The 18917-nt window shown below is 36.9% G+C and overlaps 1 protein-coding gene across 13 annotated transcripts in view; it reads left to right on the top strand.

Moving 5' to 3' along the window:
- Positions 1-18917, top strand: part of Chd9 (chromodomain helicase DNA binding protein 9) — a 236684-nt gene that overhangs the window by 154298 nt on the left and 63469 nt on the right. For all 13 annotated transcript variants that reach the window (XM_052729717.1, XM_052729720.1, XM_052729722.1 and 10 more), the window contains 8 exons: positions 1465-1551; positions 2417-2554; positions 4200-4321; positions 7949-8192; positions 13175-13351; positions 16471-16614; positions 16730-16985; positions 17808-18018. In XM_052729717.1, the coding sequence (XP_052585677.1) occupies positions 1465-1551; positions 2417-2554; positions 4200-4321; positions 7949-8192; positions 13175-13351; positions 16471-16614; positions 16730-16985; positions 17808-18018 (1379 nt within the window). The remainder of the gene's footprint in view (positions 1-1464; positions 1552-2416; positions 2555-4199; positions 4322-7948; positions 8193-13174; positions 13352-16470; positions 16615-16729; positions 16986-17807; positions 18019-18917) is intronic.

Here is an 18917-nt window from a genome sequence, read left to right as displayed (position 1 = left end):
GGCACCAGGCATGCACATAGTGCATATACATACATGCAGGCAAAACACAGACACACAAAAATAAATGAATCTTTAAAAGTTTAAAAGATTCATGGAAGAAGTGACACAGTGAGGATAAGAAAGAAGATCCCGCTGGGCGGTGGTGGCGCACGCCTTTAATCCCAGCACTCGGGAGGCAGAGCCAGGCAGATCTCTGTGAGTTCGAGGCCAGCCTGGACTACCAAGTGAGTTCCAGGAAAGGCGCAAAGCTACACAGAGAAACCCTGTCTTGAAAAACCAAAAAAAAAAAAAAAAAAAAAAAAAAAAAAAAAAAAAAAAAGAAAGAAAGAAGATCCCAATTTGAGTTAGTTATAAAAGGAGAGACTGTAGCTGGGTGGTGGTGGTGCACACTTGAGAGGCAGAGGCTGGTGGAGCTCTGAGTTTCAGGTGAGCTTGGTATGCAGAGTAAGCTCCAGGACAGCCAAAGCTACACAGAGAAACCCTGTCTCAAAAACCCAAAAAATAAAGACCTGAAAGGAGAGACTGAGGTCAATATATATGTTGCAGTGGTAGAGTACATGTACTACATGACCAAGACTCTGAGTTTGATCTCGAGCACCATATACACATACACAGAATCTATACAAAAACCAACACATTAGCAAATGACAGTAATACCACTTAAGAGGATCATGAGTTTGAACTGAATTTGGACAATATAGCAAACCCCAGTTTTACACATGCACACACATGTATGCATGCTCATACACACAGATAGAATGTGTACATGCATGCATGCTCATACACGCGGAATGTGCACATCACCAATTTATTGATCTATTTATTTTGAATTTTTGGAACAGGGTTTCTTTGTGTAGTCCTGGCTGTCCTGGAACTCTCTCACTAGACCAAGCTGGCCTTGAACTCCAAGATTCTCCTACCTCTGCCTCCCAAGTGTTGTGACAATAGGCATGCACTACCATGCCCAGCTCCAAATTGCCATTTTATGCTTTATTAGGTATCATAGGGTAAAGGAGGGGAAGGAAATCTAGCATCACTTCTCCATTTTGGCAACTGTGAATGTGGAGCAGAGAGAGCTGTGTTTCTACTTACCAGTTAAAGACTATGGGATGACTCACAGGTTGAAGAAAATGAGTGCATTTGATGTTTAAGTAGCCACATACATAGTTGGTGTTCAGTTTTATAGGTGCATTTGAAGAAAAGACCATACATAAAGGTGACAGCTGCAATGTGGGACAGTATGTGGAGTCATTGGTCTTCATGTCTTACTACTAAAGCAAAGTTGCAAAGGAAAGATGCACAGGCTTCTTTTAGAGCTTTGAACATATCTGCTAGAACAGGTTACTTATCTGGAATACATTATTTTTTAGTCCTATTAGTTTGCTTGTATTACTTACAACATGTTTTTATTTATGTCTTTCTACTTTTTCCTCAGATATCATTAAATTTACTTTTTAATTTTAGATGGAAGAAGAACCCTTTAACCCAGACTATGTTGAAGTAGACAGAATATTGGAAGTTTCTTTTTGTGAAGATAAGGATACCGGTGAGGTAATTATTCCGTAAAAATAGTTTTTAAGGGGTTGAGAGATGGCTCAGCAGTTAAGAGCACTGGTTGCTTGTCTAGAGGATCCATTTCAATTCCCAGCATCCACATGGTTATTGTGGCTACCACTGTCTTTAACTCCAGTTTCAGGGGATCCAACACCCTCTTCTGGCATTCAAGGGCACCAGGTATACATATGGTATACACATATGTGAAGATAAAGGTATACATTAAAATAAATAAAAATTGGAGGGAAAAGTTTCTAAGAGATAAGAAGATAAAGCTGGTAGTTAAGAGCACTGGCTGCTCCTGCAGAGGACCCTGGTTCAGTTCGCAGAACCCACATGGTAGTTCACAACCACCTATAATTCAAGTTACGGGGAATCCAGTGCCATCTTCTGGCTTCCATGGGTACTAGTTGTACACTTAGAACACATACATATATACACACAAACACTCATGTACATGAAATAAAAATAAATTAATCTAAAAAATTTTTTTCTAAGAAAGAACTTAAAATTTCTAAATAATTCAAACCTAGTACACTTGTAAAAAAAAAAAACCTAACAAATAAACCACATTCTAGAGGACCCAGGTTCAGTTGCCCACACACACATGGTACCTTAACACTGCCTAAATCCAGTGTCAGAGGCTCTGATACCCTCTTTTGATCCCTGGAGACACCTGGCGTGCACATGGTACACATACATACATGCAGATACCCAGACATACACATAATTAAAAAAAAATAGTTACTTTAGTTTTTTTTTGATGGGTGTTAGTATATATTTAAGTTGTTTTAGAAATATTTCCTAATTAAACTATTTACTTCTTTACAAGTTGTAAAATGAAAAACAATTCCTCTTTTAGGCTGTTATTTACTACCTGGTAAAGTGGTGCTCATTGCCATATGAAGATAGCACCTGGGAATTAAAAGAAGATGTGGATGTTGCAAAAATTGAAGAGTTTGAACAACTGCAGGCTTCAAGGCCTGACACAAGACATTTGGTGAGAGCCTTCCTTAGACAGCTCTTTAAGGTCTTAGCCCTGTCTGTTTCGCGGGTGTAAGGTTATCTTCAGTTTTTGTGTTTGTGTGGTATGTGGATTCACAACCAAAGCTTTTTGCGTCTAAGCATCCACTTCTTAGATCCATAGCCCTAACTTTCAGTTAATACAGTCCTTGGTGTACAATTGATACAGTATTCTTCTAAATTGCTACATAGTATCCCATGCAAGTAATTTAGCTCTTCGCCATTGATAGATAATGCTAGGGTTTGTTTTTGTTTTTGCTATTATAAATAATGCTTCATTGAATATTAAGTCCTTGCATAGTTTTTGAGAGATTAGAAATGTAATTTATTTGAATAAATGTACATTTAGGATTTCACTAAGTATCTCTTTACAAATTCCATTTCCACCAAAATGTTCCAGTTAACAGTCTCCCTGGCTGGGTGGTGGTGGTGCATGTCTTTAATCCTAGCAGATAGAGAAGCAGGCCTGGTCTACATAGTGAGTTCCATGACAGCCAGGGCTACACAGAGAAACCTGCCTCCAAAATCAAAACAAACAATATAAAAAATCCCACATAGTTCTCCCTGTCTCTGATTTTAAGTTTCCTATCGTCTTTCTCAGATCATTCATATAAACTTTACTCCCTCAATTCTATCTCTTAACATTCTTAATTCTCCATTAAACAAAAATTTCAAATCAAGCCTACTTTTTCATTATTTTCTCTAAGCCAATTATTAATCATAACTATGCAATTCATCTGTTTCCATACTAACTTTATTTCCTTTTAAGCACCTAAAATGTTTTCATTGTATGGGTTATTTGGATTAACTGTGTTATTTCTGTATTATAAATGGTGAAACTGGAGCTGGAATATTGCTTATATTGCCATTATTGCTAAACAATAATACTACCCTGGAGCTTTACACATTATTCTCTGGCAATCTACGTTCTTCCTCACCCTCTGCTTACATACTTGGTAGCTAAGGCAGATTGGCAGTGAAGCATTGTGGGGGAGCCCTTACCTACTTTGCTAAGCTTTGACAGCAGTCTGTAAACCAGCTAGTTAACATTCTGTAATTCCCATCTTGATGACACTTTTCCTTTCCTTGCTTAATTTTTACTTATTTGAGCCTACAATACAGTGTTGATAGTAGTTTTTGTTACAAAAGAACATTTACCTTTTTGTGATGCCTTTTTCTGTATCTACTAAAATTCCCTTTATTTCATTTTGTTTTCTTAATCTGATTGATTTAAAACATTAAACCTACTTGGCTATTCCTTGTAAAAACCCTAGGTTAATGTATTGCCCTTTTAAAACTTTGTCCATTTAGTGAAAATTCTGCTAAGAAAATTTAAATATCTGTTCATGAAGAATATTGATGTGTAGTTCCTTTTCATGTGATATCACCTGATTTTAGCATCACGGCTTCACAGAATGAATTACAATGTGAGCCTTGTTGTTCTATTTTCTGGAGGCATCTAAGTAGCATTAACTGGACACTTAAATACTAGGTAAAGTTTTATCATATACTGTGTGCTTTGGCTTCTAGGTTCTTTGAAAGGCAAGGTTTCTTGCCATGAGTAGGTTGTTTAGAAGGTAAACATCTGAAATGCATCATTCATTTTATTTTTGTTCACAAAGGATCGTCCTCCCTCTAATATTTGGAAGAAAATAGATCAATCCAGGGATTATAAAAATGGTAATCAACTCAGGGAATATCAACTAGAAGGACTCAACTGGCTTTTGTTCAATTGGTATAATAGGTATGTAGTATATTCTAAGATGATGTCAGTGTATTCATTTATATACCAAAATATGTAATTAAAATAGGTACTTATGTTGATGTACTGTTCGTGCCAGGAAGTTTTTATTATTTAAAATGAAGATACCTTAAAAAAACAATGTAAATTATGATTTTGGATGCCAGTTTTAACATTGCTTCCTTTAAGTATGTATCACTCACATGTTTTTTGTGGAATATTACTTTAAGGTAGGTTACATTTGTTTATGGTGTGGAACATTTTTTTAATGATGTAAAGGTGTGTTGCATTCTTCTATGTTGCATTTATTTAACTCTGTGAAGCTGTGTTACTGTGCCAGTCTAAAACACCTGAACTAAACAGAACTAAACAGCCAATAGCAAGGCAGGAGAAAAGATAGGTGGGGCTGGCAGCCAGAGAGAATATATAGAAGGAGAAATCTGGGGAGAGGAAGATCGAGGAACAAGAAAGAGGAGAAGGAGAGGAAGACACCGTGGGCCAGCTACACAGCCACACAGCCACACAGTCACACAGCCAGACATGGAGTAAGAAGTAAAAAAAAGGTATATAGAATTAAGAAAGGTAAAAGCCTAGAGGCAAAAGATAGATGGGCTAATTTAAGAAAAGCTGGCTAGAACAAGCCAAGCTAAGGTCAGGCATTCCTAAGTAATAATATGTCTCCAAGTGTGTATTTATTTGGGAGCTGGGTGGCGGGCCCCCCAAGAGTTTGTTTGATTAATAATTAAATTTGAAATAACTTACCTATAGTCTCAAACTGTCCACTCAGGTTTAGCTTTTCAACATACAATTTATGTCAACAATTGTAGCTGTAGAGTGAGCTGTATATAAATACATGTAGAAATTATATAGAGCTCTAATATTTAAATTTCAAATGATATAGACTGTGAGCAATTAATGAATGAACATAAAATTATGGGAACATAACAATGAATTTCCCTTGGCTAGTGTTCATTTTCTAAGTTGTTCAAAATACTTTTTAGAACATATCTCAAGTAATTTATTGAAGTAAAAAAAATAATTTCAAAGGAGTTAAAAGGTAGTACCATAAGTAAGAAAGAAGTATAAGTATAATACTATGTACAGACTATCAAATAAAGTTGCTGCTACTAGATATGATAGCAAAATGTAATGGTTCTTATTTGAAAAATCCATTTTCCCTGTTTGAATTCTCATCCCTTTGTTCTGAGTTGTTACACTTAGTTATGTTGAGTTATGTGGTTCAGTTAGGTGGTATGAGAATGACCTGCTAGCCCATGCAGTGTTCTCTTCTCTGATTTATGCTTTCTAAATACTAATCATTATTTCCTTCTAGAGAATCATTCAAGTAAAGTAATAATACATTCTTAAATTGTCTTTGCTCTTTAGTACCCCTGTACATTTTTATATTGCCTGGTTTAAACTTTCACCATTTTCCTCTAACTCCTTATCATACTTTGTTCTGGTCACTCTCTGTATGTGACTGCTGCATAAAGAAACCAGAGACAATAAGCTTCAAATTCTCAAATTCTTGCCTGCTTTCATGTCCAATTCTTCTAGCACTTCTCAAATTCAGCCCTTCATAGCTCTGACCTCATGTGTCACAACTCTTCAGGCTGTCTTGTTGTCCAGTCTTCAGTAAGCTCTCCTCTTTTATATCTTCAGGCTATGCTGGGAGACTTTTCTACCTAAATCTATCTATTTGGGCATTTATTTATAAAACTGAAATAGAAAACTGCTTTTCCTACTAACTACCTCAAGGCCCCTTTGTGTGTTCTGTGCTAAACTAGAGCTCCCCGTTCACTTCCTCATCCCCAGTTTTCTTTTCAGTCTGTTACAGTCTAGATTTCTATTGTTTGTTGTTTACTCAATAGACTATGTTGGTCTGAAATTCACTGTGTAGACCAGGCTAGCCTCAAATTCATGATAGTCCCTCTGTATTAGTCCCATCAGGTTTACAGGCATGTTTCTCTATATCCAGCTTTGGACTTTGTTTCAGTTGTTTCTCTGAAATTTCCTAATTAATGGAATATTCTTAACCTCCAATTCCCCTCTCCTGTGTTAAATATATACAAATTGCCATTTCTTCCTTTAAACTTTCTTCCCATTCTTATTTTCAACCCCTTCTACAGTGTGACTCCAGGATCTTCAGCATCTCTGTGATTCTTCCTTTCAGCAGTTTGCTGGTTCCTCTTCTATAGTTTATCTGTTACTTTTTCCCTCATGCCCGAGATTTTTATCTTTAATTCATTTCTCTGATTCCATATTTTTTCTCCCTTAGCCATCTCAACATGCTACCCATTCCCCATTTAGACTAGCCAATATTTTAATGGCTATATAACTTTATCCCTAAGGCCTTGAACTATTTTTTGTCTTTAGCTACTTGAATATGTGATCCAACAGTTTCTTTTGATATGTAACTGACTTGAAATTGATCTTACTTTCTATTTTGTACATATCAGACTTGTTCTTTCCCATATTTCCTACATGGTTAATAACGACACATTTCATTTACTCACTTAAACTCAAGTCTGGCTATTACCCCATACATGTAATTGGTGAATAAGGCCAAGTCATCGTAACTTTGGCATGTTCTGCCTTAACTACTACTTTAGTCCCTGTGCCTGAACTTTCTTCCCTGTATTATTATAGTACCTTGTCAACTAGGCCCAAACTTCTAATACTTTACTCTCTGTTTTCTACCATAGCAGTGGAGTAAAGCTTACAATACAAACTTAATTCTATTGTATTTTTAAAAAATTGTTAGTGCCTGACTTTGTGTAACAGAATGCTGTCTAGTGTCTTCTATTCATGGCTTTACTAACCTCTCCTCCCTTCTCCTTCCCTTTGTTGATCATGTTAAGCAACTGTTGGTCTCCTAGTTGGAACTTTTTTTTTTTTTTTTACATCTGATACTTTGCTTTGCCCTTTGAAAAATCTTATCAAAAACTGACCTGAAGCTTTCTCCTTTCTTCTAGTCGGTTTATTATATATTGTCATATCCCTCTGAATTTCCATAAAAACATTTGCTGTTTATTCTTCACTGGCCACATATCAAAACCATCTGTGGAATTTATTTTAGAAACTGCAACTGCTTAGATTTTATTCCATACACCCTGAATCAGAATATATAGAGGAAAGACCTAGTTATCTGGTTATTTGATTTTTTGTTTGTTTGTCTGCTTGTTTTGCAAGCTATGTAGGCTCTTTTAACACAAAGCCACAGATGACAGCCAGGGCTGAATTTGTTCTTCTAAATTAGCACAATGCACGACTACTTATTTATGTATTTGCATCTCTAATACTATCTTGAGATAATAGAAGGTATTTAATAAATGCTTCCTGAATATTTGACATGCCTTGCCTTTACCTTCTCACTCTTAAAATCGAACACTTACCCGGCAATATCTTTATTTGGTGCTATAAAAATCTTTAGTGTTCCCTTACAGGATTATAATAAAATTGTAATCTTGAGCTTACTCTGCTTTAGCAACTTTTTGTGTTTTTATAAATGCATGTACTTTCATTGGATCTTTGCTTCTTTTTGTATATTTATCTCTAAAAACAATAGAATTCAAAAAAGCCTGATGCTTTGTGAAAAGTATGCATGGATAATATATTTATTTATTTCAGACGAAACTGCATTTTAGCAGATGAAATGGGTCTTGGCAAAACCATTCAGTCAATTACATTTCTCTATGAAATCCTTCTGACTGGTATTAGAGGACCTTTCCTGATTATTGCACCACTTTCTACCATTGCAAACTGGGAAAGAGAATTCCGTACGTGGACTGATATCAATGTTGTGGTTTATCATGGGAGCCTGATTAGCAGACAGATGATACAGCAATATGAGATGTACTTCAGGGATTCACAGGTGTGTTATTACTGATTTTGTTTATTTTTTTTTAAAGATCACAGCTAAATAAGAATGTATTAAATGTTAACAATTTACAATTTGATACAGATTTTAATTGCTTACTTAACTCTTATTTTAAGCTCATTTGTATTTATATTGATAGATTTAGTAGCTCAAAAGCAATTTCTAAAGCCAGTTTACTATTTCTAGTTCACTATAGCATTGTATAAATTTATACACTATAAATGTATAAATTGATTGTTGTCTATAATTTTTTAGCTATAATAATTTATTTTATTTTTCTAATTCCATTTAAATATATGTTATTTCTTGATATAACTATCTTCGACTACCCTCTTGTTCCTCCACTACCCTTTCTTAAGCGCTTACTCTTTGGTGACTAGGATAACATTAAATGCATATTGAAGTGAGACTAAGGTTCAGTTTGATTGTAGAGTTTTTCATTTAATTTGGTTTTAGGCTGGCAGGGGAATCTCCACAGGAACACATCTGCCTAGCTTGTATGATTCCCTCTGAACACGGGAGACACAGAGACAGAGAGAGGACGAACTGGAAGACATAGAATTCCAAGTTGTGGTCTTCAATGTTAATATGAATTTTTCTGATAAAAAACTTCATTCAGAAGTAAAAAGAAAAACCAGTAAATAAAATTACACTTTTTAATTGGAACAGGTTTGGCTGGGTACCTAAGTAGCACCTAATATCTTTCCTCTCATTTATCACTTTGTCCTAAAAAATTACTCTGCACTATGGCCGTATGATGGCAGTAGAAGTCAAAGCAAGAGAGTGTGCATAGCCTTGTGCCTTTGCTTCCAATTGTAGCTGATTTTCTGTTAGATTTCCTGCTGAGAATGAATGAATGACATAGCCAGATTTGTTTGTATGGCATCACTTTTCCTCCCGCTTACAAAGTTGAAACTATTGAACGTGTGTGAAATTCAGCATAAATGCAATCTTTTATTTCTTTTTTTTTTTTTTTTGGTTTTTTGGTTTTTTGAGACAGGGTTTCTCTGTGTAGCTTTGCGCCTTTCCTGGAACTCACTTGGTAGTCCAGGCTGGCCTCGAACTCACAGAGATCCGCCTGGCTCTGCCTCCCGAGTGCTGGGATTAAAGGCGTGCGCCACCACCGCCCGGCTCAATCTTTTATTTCTTAGCTATATCAAAAACTGATTCTTTTGCACTTTTATACTCTGTGGCATCTTCGATTCTAGTTTGATTCCCTTACATAGTATATTATCCCTTATCAAACAAGTGCAGAATTATAAAGTCTATGTTTCATAAAAAAAAAAAAATGTATAACTCCCCCCCCCCCCCCCCCCCCCCCCAAGACAAGGTTTCTCTGTGTAGTTTTTGCTGCCTGTCCTGGATCTCGCTCCATAGACCAGGCTGGCCTCGAACTCAGAGAGATCGCCTGGCATGTGCCATCGCTGCTTGGCGCCTTTTTTTTTTTTTTTAAATATAAGAGCCTTGCTGTATAACTCAGGCTGTCCTTAAACTCATGGGAGTCTTTCCACTTGAAGCTTCCAAGTACTGGAATTAAAGGCCTATGCTCCCCTGCCTAGCTTCTGGATTCACTTTTTGAGAAAACACAACTAAAATTGTGAGACATTAAGAGGTTTATTTTATCTAAGCTGTAACTTTAATACAAATACCATAGTTTAGTATATAGCCCTAAGCCAAGAGATTTTTGATGTATAATAAAGTGAATGCCATATATCAAATATTATATTTTATGATTAATGTTAAAGTTTCCAAAATATTAGCTGAAGAGATTTTTTTAAAATTCTGTTATTCATTTTACATACCAACCATAGAACCCTCTCTTATCCCCTCTTCCAACAGGGTAAGGTCTCCCATGGGGGGACTGCTATGTCTGGTACATTCAGTCAAGATAGGACCAAGCCCCTCCCTTCTCTATCAGGAGATTTTTAATTTCAAAATGACTCATAATGAACGAAATAGATCTGTACTATAAAATAAATACAGGTACAACTTTTAGAGTTAAGACTCATGAATATATTTTAATAAATTAGTTGGATATTTCCTTCGGTTTTTAATTTTTTTGAATAGCTTAAGAGTTATAGTAGTCACAAATCCTTGCTAAATATTTTACTCAGGAAAGAGTAGCATAAGGAAGTAATATCTATAAATAATTATTTAATGTGTGTCAAGCATTCTTTTAAGCAATTTACATATTCTCTTTTACTTAATCTTTATAATTGTAACCTTGTAAAATAGATCTTATTAAATCATCTTTATACTTAAGTGAAATGAGTCGTAAAGAAATTGTGGATTGCAGTAAAAGAACATAGCAAAACTGTTACTAATCAGACCCAAGAGCCCTGGTTATAGTATGTACCCTGTTGTCAAGGCCTTGTAAATGCCATGAATTTGTACTCTGTACCTGTAGTAGTAACACTCTACTGCAGCTGCTGTCTAACTTAGTGGACAGTGTGTACAAACAGTCTGAGCTAAACTACAAACAAACTGAAAGTAAACTAAATAAGAAGTCACAATTCTTAACTTCTTCTTTTAATACGTAAGAGTTCGTGTCTCACTTGCACTTAGAATTATTAGATTCTTAGACTTGGTCCTATTTTACAGCACCCTAGTTACCATCTCCATTTGCACATAGCTAATGCATGTCTCAAACTTAACATGTACAGGACCATAATCATTAGCTTCCTTACGTTAGTGAACAACAGCTCTACAATCTGACTGTTCAAGCCAAAGCTCTAGATGAGTGGGTCTCAACCTTCCTAATGCTGTGACCCTTTGATACAGTTCCTCGTGGTGTGGTGACACCAACCATAAAATTATTTTGCTGCTACTTCATAGCTTGATTTTGTTACTATTATGAATCATAATATAAACATCTGGTATGGAGGATATCTGATATATGACCCCTGTAGGGTCGTGGCCTATGTTTTGAGACCACTGCTCTAAAGTAAAGTTTTGAGTCTTCTCCATGTCTCATTCCGCACCTGTAACTTAAGAGACCTGTTGCCGCTTCCTTCAAGATATATCAGACCTCGCCACTTCTGACAACACTTTTAATGATTCCTGTGATCCTGTCCTTGACTGGGCATCTTTAGACCATTTCACTTCAGCAGCCACAAATTCATAATCTTATCAAATCCCCTTGCTAACTTCTTGTTGTGAATAAAGCCTGCCTATCAGTTTCTAGATGCTTTGGCCAGATTTTATAATGATTAGTTTTTAAGTTGGCTTAATCTCCCCTCACCCCTCCGTACCCCTGAAACAGTGTTACTATGGAGCCTTGGATGATCTGGGACTCATTATGTAAACCTGGCTGGCTTTTAACCCATAGAGATCTACCTGCCTTTACCTTCTCTGTGCTCAGATTAAAGATGTATGCCACCACACGTGGCCTCAAATTCTTTTTTGTTGGTTTTTGTTTTGTTTTGTTTTTTCAAGAGAGGGTTTTTTTGTGTAGCCCTGGCTATCTTTGAACTTGCTCTGTAGGCCAGACTGGCTTCCAACTCAGAGATCTGCCTGCTTCTGCCTCCTGAGTGCTGAGATCAGAGGCATGCACCGCCACCACCTGGCTTTTGGCCTCAGTTCTTTTCTTGAGACATTTAACTAGGATATACTTACTTGGATGTATGTTTAAATAATACACATGTGTAGGCATGCTCTGTGTTTGTGTGTGTGTTTGTGTGTGTGTGTGTGTGTGTGTGTGTGTGTGTGTGTGTGTGTGTGTGTGTGTGTGTGTGTAAAACACAGGTCTTTTTTGGACTGCCAGCTCTTTTTTTTTTTTTTTTTTTTTTTTTTTTTAAAGATTTATTTATTTTATGTATACAATGTTCTGTCTGCACATATCCCTGCAGGCCAGAAGAGGGCGCCAGATCTCATTACAGATGGTTGTGAGCCGCCATGTGGTTGCTGGGAATTGAACTCAGGACCTTTGGAAGAGCAAGCAGTGCTCTTAACCTCTGAGCCATCTCTCCAGCCCAGGACTGCCAGCTCTTACATAGTGACATGGAGATGTATTATTAATTATGAAATCTTGGCCTTACTGTAGGCTTGTTCCCAATTAGCTGTTATAACTTAAATTAACCCATTTATATTAATCTATGTTCTGTCACATTGCTTGTTACCTCTCCTCCATACGGTATATCCAAATTCCTCCCCTTCTTGCTGGTGAATCTCTGTCTGATTCTTCTCCTGAGTTTCTCTCTCTCCCTGGAAGTCTTGTCTATCCTCTCCTGCCTAGCTATTAGCCACTCTTTACTAAACCAATCAGAAGATGCCTTAAGCAGGTGAGGTAAAAGATTATCCCACAATGTGTGTGTGTGTGTGTGTGTGTGTGTGTGTGTGTGTGTACACATGTACATGGCATGTGAAAGCTGGAGCACAACCTTGGGCGTCATCCCCAGGAACTCTGTCTACTTATGGAGATAGAGTTTCTCTTTGTCCTGGAGCTCAATTCAGCTAGATTCATTGGGCTTCTATCCCCAGGCCTCCTCCTGACTACTCTTGCCTGGTGAAACAACACTAAGCAGACTGAGCAAGCTTTTTATATAGGTGCTAGGAATTGAACTGCGGTTCTCAAGCTTGCAGAGCTAGCTAGCCCCATAAGTATGGATTTTTTTTTTTGGTTTTTCGAGACAGGGTTTCTCTGTGTAGCTTTGCGCCTTTCCTGGAACTCACTTGGTAGCCCAGGCTGGCCTCGAACTCACAGCGATCCGCCTGGCTCTGCCTCCCGAGTGCTGGGATTAAAGGCGTGCGCCACCACCGCCCGGCAAGTATGGATTTTTTGATAGTGTCATTGAACTGCCATCTAATATATTTCAAATAATGAAACTCAAGTGTTTCATTTTTAAGTGCATATGTAAAACTGTCAATGAAAAGAAATAGTTTATAACAAATTTTATTAATACTTTTTATGCCATTTAATAGGAATAAAAAGTGAAATTAAGACATTCTACCAGTGTATTGTATTTGGTAATTTCTAGGGGCGCATCATTCGAGGAGCTTACCGATTCCAAGCCATCATCACTACCTTTGAAATGATTCTTGGGGGCTGTGGAGAACTTAATGCAATTGAATGGCGGTGTGTGATAATTGATGAGGCGCACAGGTTAAAAAATAAAAATTGTAAACTTCTGGAGGGTCTGAAACTCATGAATCTGGTAAGTAACTTAAAGTATCATTTGTACTTAGTTTCCTAACTATATAGTCAAGGATCAAGAAGATTCAAAACTAGTGCTAAAACATCATTTTCAAATTTTATAGAATTGCGGGGGTTTTTGTTTGTTTGTTTGTTTGGTTTGTTTTTTCATTTTTGGTTTTCAAAATAGGGTTTCTCTGTGTAGCCCTGGCTGTCCTGGAACTCACTGTGTAGACCAGGCTTGCCTCCAACTCAGAGATCCACCTGCCTCTGCTTCCCAAATGCTAGAATTAAAGGTGTGTGCCATGACCATCTGACATAGTATTAGTGTTTTTAATTCTATCTTACTAATTGAGGTATTTTGTTTATTTAGCCTTAATTCGCATATGTTATAAAGCTATATCACTTTTTTTTTTTTTTTTTTTTTTTTTTTGGTTTTTGGAGACAGGGTTTCTCTGTGTAGCTTTGCGCCTTTCCTGGAACTCGCTTTGGAGACCAGGCTGGCCTCAAACTCAGAGAGATCCGCCTGGCTCTGCCTCCCGAGTGCTGGGATTAAAGGCGTGCGCCACCACCGCCCGGCTAAGCTATATCACTTTTTAAACAAAGATTTATTTATTTATTTTATGTATATGAGTGCTCTATTGAATTTTTGCTTGAAGAGGGCATCAGATCCCACTGTAGATGATTGTGAACCACCATGTGATTGCTGGGAATTGAACTCAGGACCTCTGGAAGAGCAGCAAGTGCTCTTAAACACTAAGCCATCTCTCCAGCCCCTAATAACTTATTTTTTTTTATTTGTGTTGGTGGTTTGCCTGCCTGTATGTCTGTGTGAGGGTGTCAGATCTTGGAGTTACAGACTGGTGTGAGCTGCGAAGTGGATGCTGGAAACCTAGATCCTCTGGAAGAGCAATCAGTGCTCTTAACCGCCGAGCCATCTCTCTAGCCCCACCATACCACTTTCTAAGACCAGATTTAATTATGTGTAAAATTAAAAGTTGAGGGCCTGGAGAGATGACTCAACAGTTAAGAGGACTTGTTGCTGCCCCAAGTTGGATGCCAGATTTTGTTCGAATCTTAGATGGTCTTTTAATAAAAAATCCAGAGTCAGATATCAGGGTGAAAGCTGAAAGATCAGAGGAGCAGAGCATCCAGTCACTAGTTCTTACCTCTAGGAAACCCTCAGCCTAAAGAGAGTGAGTTTCTCTTTCCTCACACCTTATATACCTTTTTGTGTCCTGCCATATTACTTCCTGGGATTAAAGGTGTGTGCCACCACTGCCTGACCTCTATGTCTTATTTAGTGGCTGACTCTGTCCTCTGATCTCTAGGTAAGCTTTACTGGGGTACACAATCTATCACCACAGTTTTTCTTATGGAGGACCTAGGTTCAGTTAACAGCACCAGTTAACATGGCTCACAACCATCAGTACCTCTAGTTCTAGGGCATCCTGCATCCTATTCTAGCCTCTGTAGCACCAGGCCTGCATGTGATACACATACATTAATGTAAAACACGCACACATACAATAAAATGAAAAGAATAAACCTGTAGCTATGTACTAGTGAAAAGAAAACAAGGCCACGAAATTTCAAACCTTAAATTCCTTAATTAAGAAGCTCTTTCTCACTCCACATCAAGTAAACTTCCCTTTGCAAGAGATAGAAAACCATAACGAATCAAAATGCAGAGTTATGGAGCCAAGCCCCCAAAGCGATAAGTCTACAATAGAAGTCCTGAATTTGAGGCTCTGGGATCATTGTGGAAGAGGGGTTGGAAAAATTCTAAGAGCCAGAGGAACAGGGAGTTTGCTGTAAGACTGTATCTCCTAGTAATGTCAGAGCTACACTGATGGAGCCATACCAATATGACTACCTAAACATGTGCTGAACAAGTGGATGGGGAAGGATCCTAGGCCTCAACCTATACAGAGAAGTAGAGGCAACTAAGGAATGCTCAGGTGGAAGAAATAGTCTCCTCCAGGGAAGAACACAGCAATTGGTTGTCCAGTACCAACTGGTCAGCTCTGGAAACATGCACACAAGCAGCATTGTACAGACGGAGCAAGTTATACTTATGCATAATGAAAAAGAGGCCATGAATTTGAAAAAGAGCATGGAGGGCAAATCGTAGGTTTTGACTAGAGGAGAGGGAATGGAGAGATGGTATAATTATAAGAAAGAATTTAAAAAGAAGCCATTTCGCCAAAGTTTTCGTATCAGTTATGATAGAAAAACTCAAGCCTGTTTTTCTCCATGGTACCTGTGTAAGTCAGAGAACAACCTGGAGAAGTCAGTTCTTCCATCATGTGGATCTGGGGATCAAACTCAGGTCAATAAGCTTGGCTGCAAAATCCTTTACCCTCTGAGCCCTCTCATCAACCCAAAAACCACCCTTATATGTTCATGGTATTGGCTATAATGATAATAGAGGTTCTTAAGGACATATTATTGTTTGATATTTGCTTCTTTTAAATGCAAATGTTTGAAATATTTTTATTTTTAGTTACTGTCACATAATTAGTACTTCAGTACTTGAACAAATAAGCGAGAACCACATACAATAAAAATAAATGTGCCCCTTTTTTTCACTTATGTATGTGGACACCCAATTCAACTCTGTATCCCAATATTTACATTTGTCTGTCTTTTGAGACCAGTTCTTATCTGATATTTATGTGGAAATATGAATATATATACACATGGATTTAAAATTATTATCAAATCAAATTTTAAATATGTTATTAAAATGTTCTCCTTTTCTCTTAAAATTTGATTGCATTCTATAGTTAGAAGCATATTACTGTCAGCCATTTGCTTAATTAATTAATGATCGAGTACAAAGAGACAAATAACCTTTTTGTTTTTAAAAACACCTAAATTATGTTTCTCCAAATGTTTTTTTAAATAAATAAAAAAAAGAACTTTTCCAGGCATGAATAGGTGAAAATAATATAGAAAGTGATAAATTGCAAGATTGATTAAGAGTTTAATTGACTGGGTAATACATTGCTGAATATCTTGGGGATATTGTTGCATTTTAATCAATTGTGAATATTATAGTCAGAAACTACTTGCTTGTAATACAGTGAACGTGCGATAACCTATATCAGCTTCCATTTAATTTCTTGTTTTCTGTAGGAACACAAGGTGCTTTTGACTGGCACTCCTCTCCAAAATACAGTTGAAGAACTGTTCAGCCTTCTTCACTTTCTTGAACCTTTAAGGTTTCCCTCTGAATCAACATTTATGCAAGAATTTGGAGATCTGAAAACAGAGGAACAGGTATTCTATTTTTTTTAAATAAGCACATCAAATCTTTTGTTATAGTTACATTCTATGGTTAATTGAATGTGTACTGGTATTTCATATATTTCTGTTATGATTTTTTTTTATTCAGGTACAAAAACTTCAGGCTATTCTTAAACCAATGATGCTGAGACGATTAAAAGAAGATGTGGAAAAGAAATTGGCACCTAAGGAAGAGACTATTATTGAAGTAGAGCTTACCAACATTCAAAAGAAATACTATAGGGCTATTTTAGAGAAGAACTTCTCATTTTTATCCAAAGGAGCTGGACAAACTAATGTACCTAACTTGGTCAATACCATGATGGAGCTCAGGAAATGCTGTAATCATCCATATCTTATCAAAGGTAGCTAAGGAGAGTTGCAACAGACAGCTTTCTTTCCAACAAATAGTACTCAATAAGTAAGCAAAGCACCCCTTTTGCAGCTGTCCCAGTGTTATTATTTTCTCATGCTGTTCTGAGGGCCTACAAGTGTCTCAGTGTCAAAGGTAGTGTGACTTTTGCTGTAGTCTTCTTTGAGCACACCATGTCACAAGATTAGACTGTGACAGATTGTGTCTGTCTTAGAGAATTCCTTCGGGTTCCAGGACAGCCAAGACTATGCAGAGAAACCCTGTTTCAAAAAAAATAAAAGCAGAAAAGTGTGTGTGTGTGTTTATATATGTGTATGTTTAAAAGTGTGTGCATTTTTTTCCCTTGGGTTAGGACCACAGTTGTTGTTCTTTATTTTGATTTTGTTGGGTTTTCTTGATTGCTTTGTTTAGTTTTGGTTTGGGGGTGACTTGGGGTGGGGTAGGAGGTAAGGTCTCACTCGGTAGTGCCTGGCTGGGACAAACGCACAAGCAATCTTCCTGCTTCAGCTTCCCGTGAGTCATCGTACCCTGCAGGCCCATGGTTTTGTTCATTCTTTCCTAGAAGCACGCATTTACTATTTACTAAACAAAAATCTATATAAAAAGATTTTAAAAGACTCGTAAGACATTGTATCTTCAGTGAAATTAACAATGTCATGTTGGTGGGGGAATAGACACAAACTGAAATAATTCTAATAATAGCCATGTAGTTGCCACTAGAAAGTTGTATATTACAGAAGTATGGAAGAGCACCAACTCTGATTTAAAGTAAAGCAGCTGGAAATTGCCTGATCATATCATCTTTGTCTGATAGGTGCTGAGGAGAAAATACTTGGAGAATTTCGAGATACATACAATCCATCTGCTTCTGATTTTCATCTGCAAGCAATGATCCAGTCTGCTGGTAAATTGGTCCTTATCGATAAGTTACTTCCCAAAATGAAAGCAGGAGGCCATAAAGTGCTTATCTTCTCTCAGATGGTGCGCTGCCTTGACATCCTGGAAGACTATCTCATCCATAAAAGGTACGAAAGCATACTGTGTCTTTTACCTGATTCATAAACTTTGGTATAATGTTTTTATTTCTATTTTATTTTGTTGCTATAATTAGAACTTGTAAAATTGTTCTTATATGCTCTATCTAATTTGTTTATATTTTTATCTTTTCTGGTTTGTTCAATATGGGTTTGTTATTCCATTTCAGTGTTTAATTCATGACAATAAAACAATATCTCATTAACTTAATATTTATATAAATAAATAAAACACACATAGGATATTTTATGAGACTGTTAGAGATTCCATCTCTTATCAATATATTATAATAGGAAATCAGAAATTTTAACTGGTTTTAATATGAAAGATTTCTATCACTTTACCTTAGTAAAGTCTCATATTCATTCATATTATTCGATTATGTAGTTCATTTTTATTGCTAGTTACTTTGTGTCATGTGTGTATATTATGTATGTGATGTATGTGTGTATGTTGATACCTGGAGCTCACTGATTGTCTAGAATGGCTGCTTGTGAGCCCAAGAATCCTCCTCTCTTCTCCTCCTAGCCCTGATCGCAGGTACAAGCCACTGTTCCTAGATATCACTTTGACATGGATACTGAGGATCAAAAGTTAGGTCCTAGTATGTGCATAGCAAGTACTTTTCCAACTGAGAAAATCTTCCAAGCTCCGTTATGACTTTCTTTTCTCCTTTGCATTACTGTGGTTTGAACCTGAGGCCTTGCGTTTCTGACCAGTATTTCCACTTCTGTGAACTCATACTAAAATGTGTGTTGCTCTCTCAATTTTATACCATTTAAGATCATTGCATCACAATATTGCTCCTAAAAATTCTTACATTTTCTTTTTTTGAATATTTATTTATTATTCATGTGTATACATCTGTGTCTGTGTACATTTATGTGCA

Source organism: Peromyscus californicus, unplaced genomic scaffold, assembly GCF_007827085.1.
Source record: "Peromyscus californicus insignis strain IS unplaced genomic scaffold, ASM782708v3 Scaffold_8__1_contigs__length_139910024, whole genome shotgun sequence".
In the NCBI taxonomy this organism is placed as follows: Eukaryota; Metazoa; Chordata; class Mammalia; order Rodentia; family Cricetidae; genus Peromyscus; species Peromyscus californicus.
The sequence above is the reverse complement of the archived record's forward strand: the minus strand, read 5'-3'. Positions and strand labels throughout refer to the sequence as shown.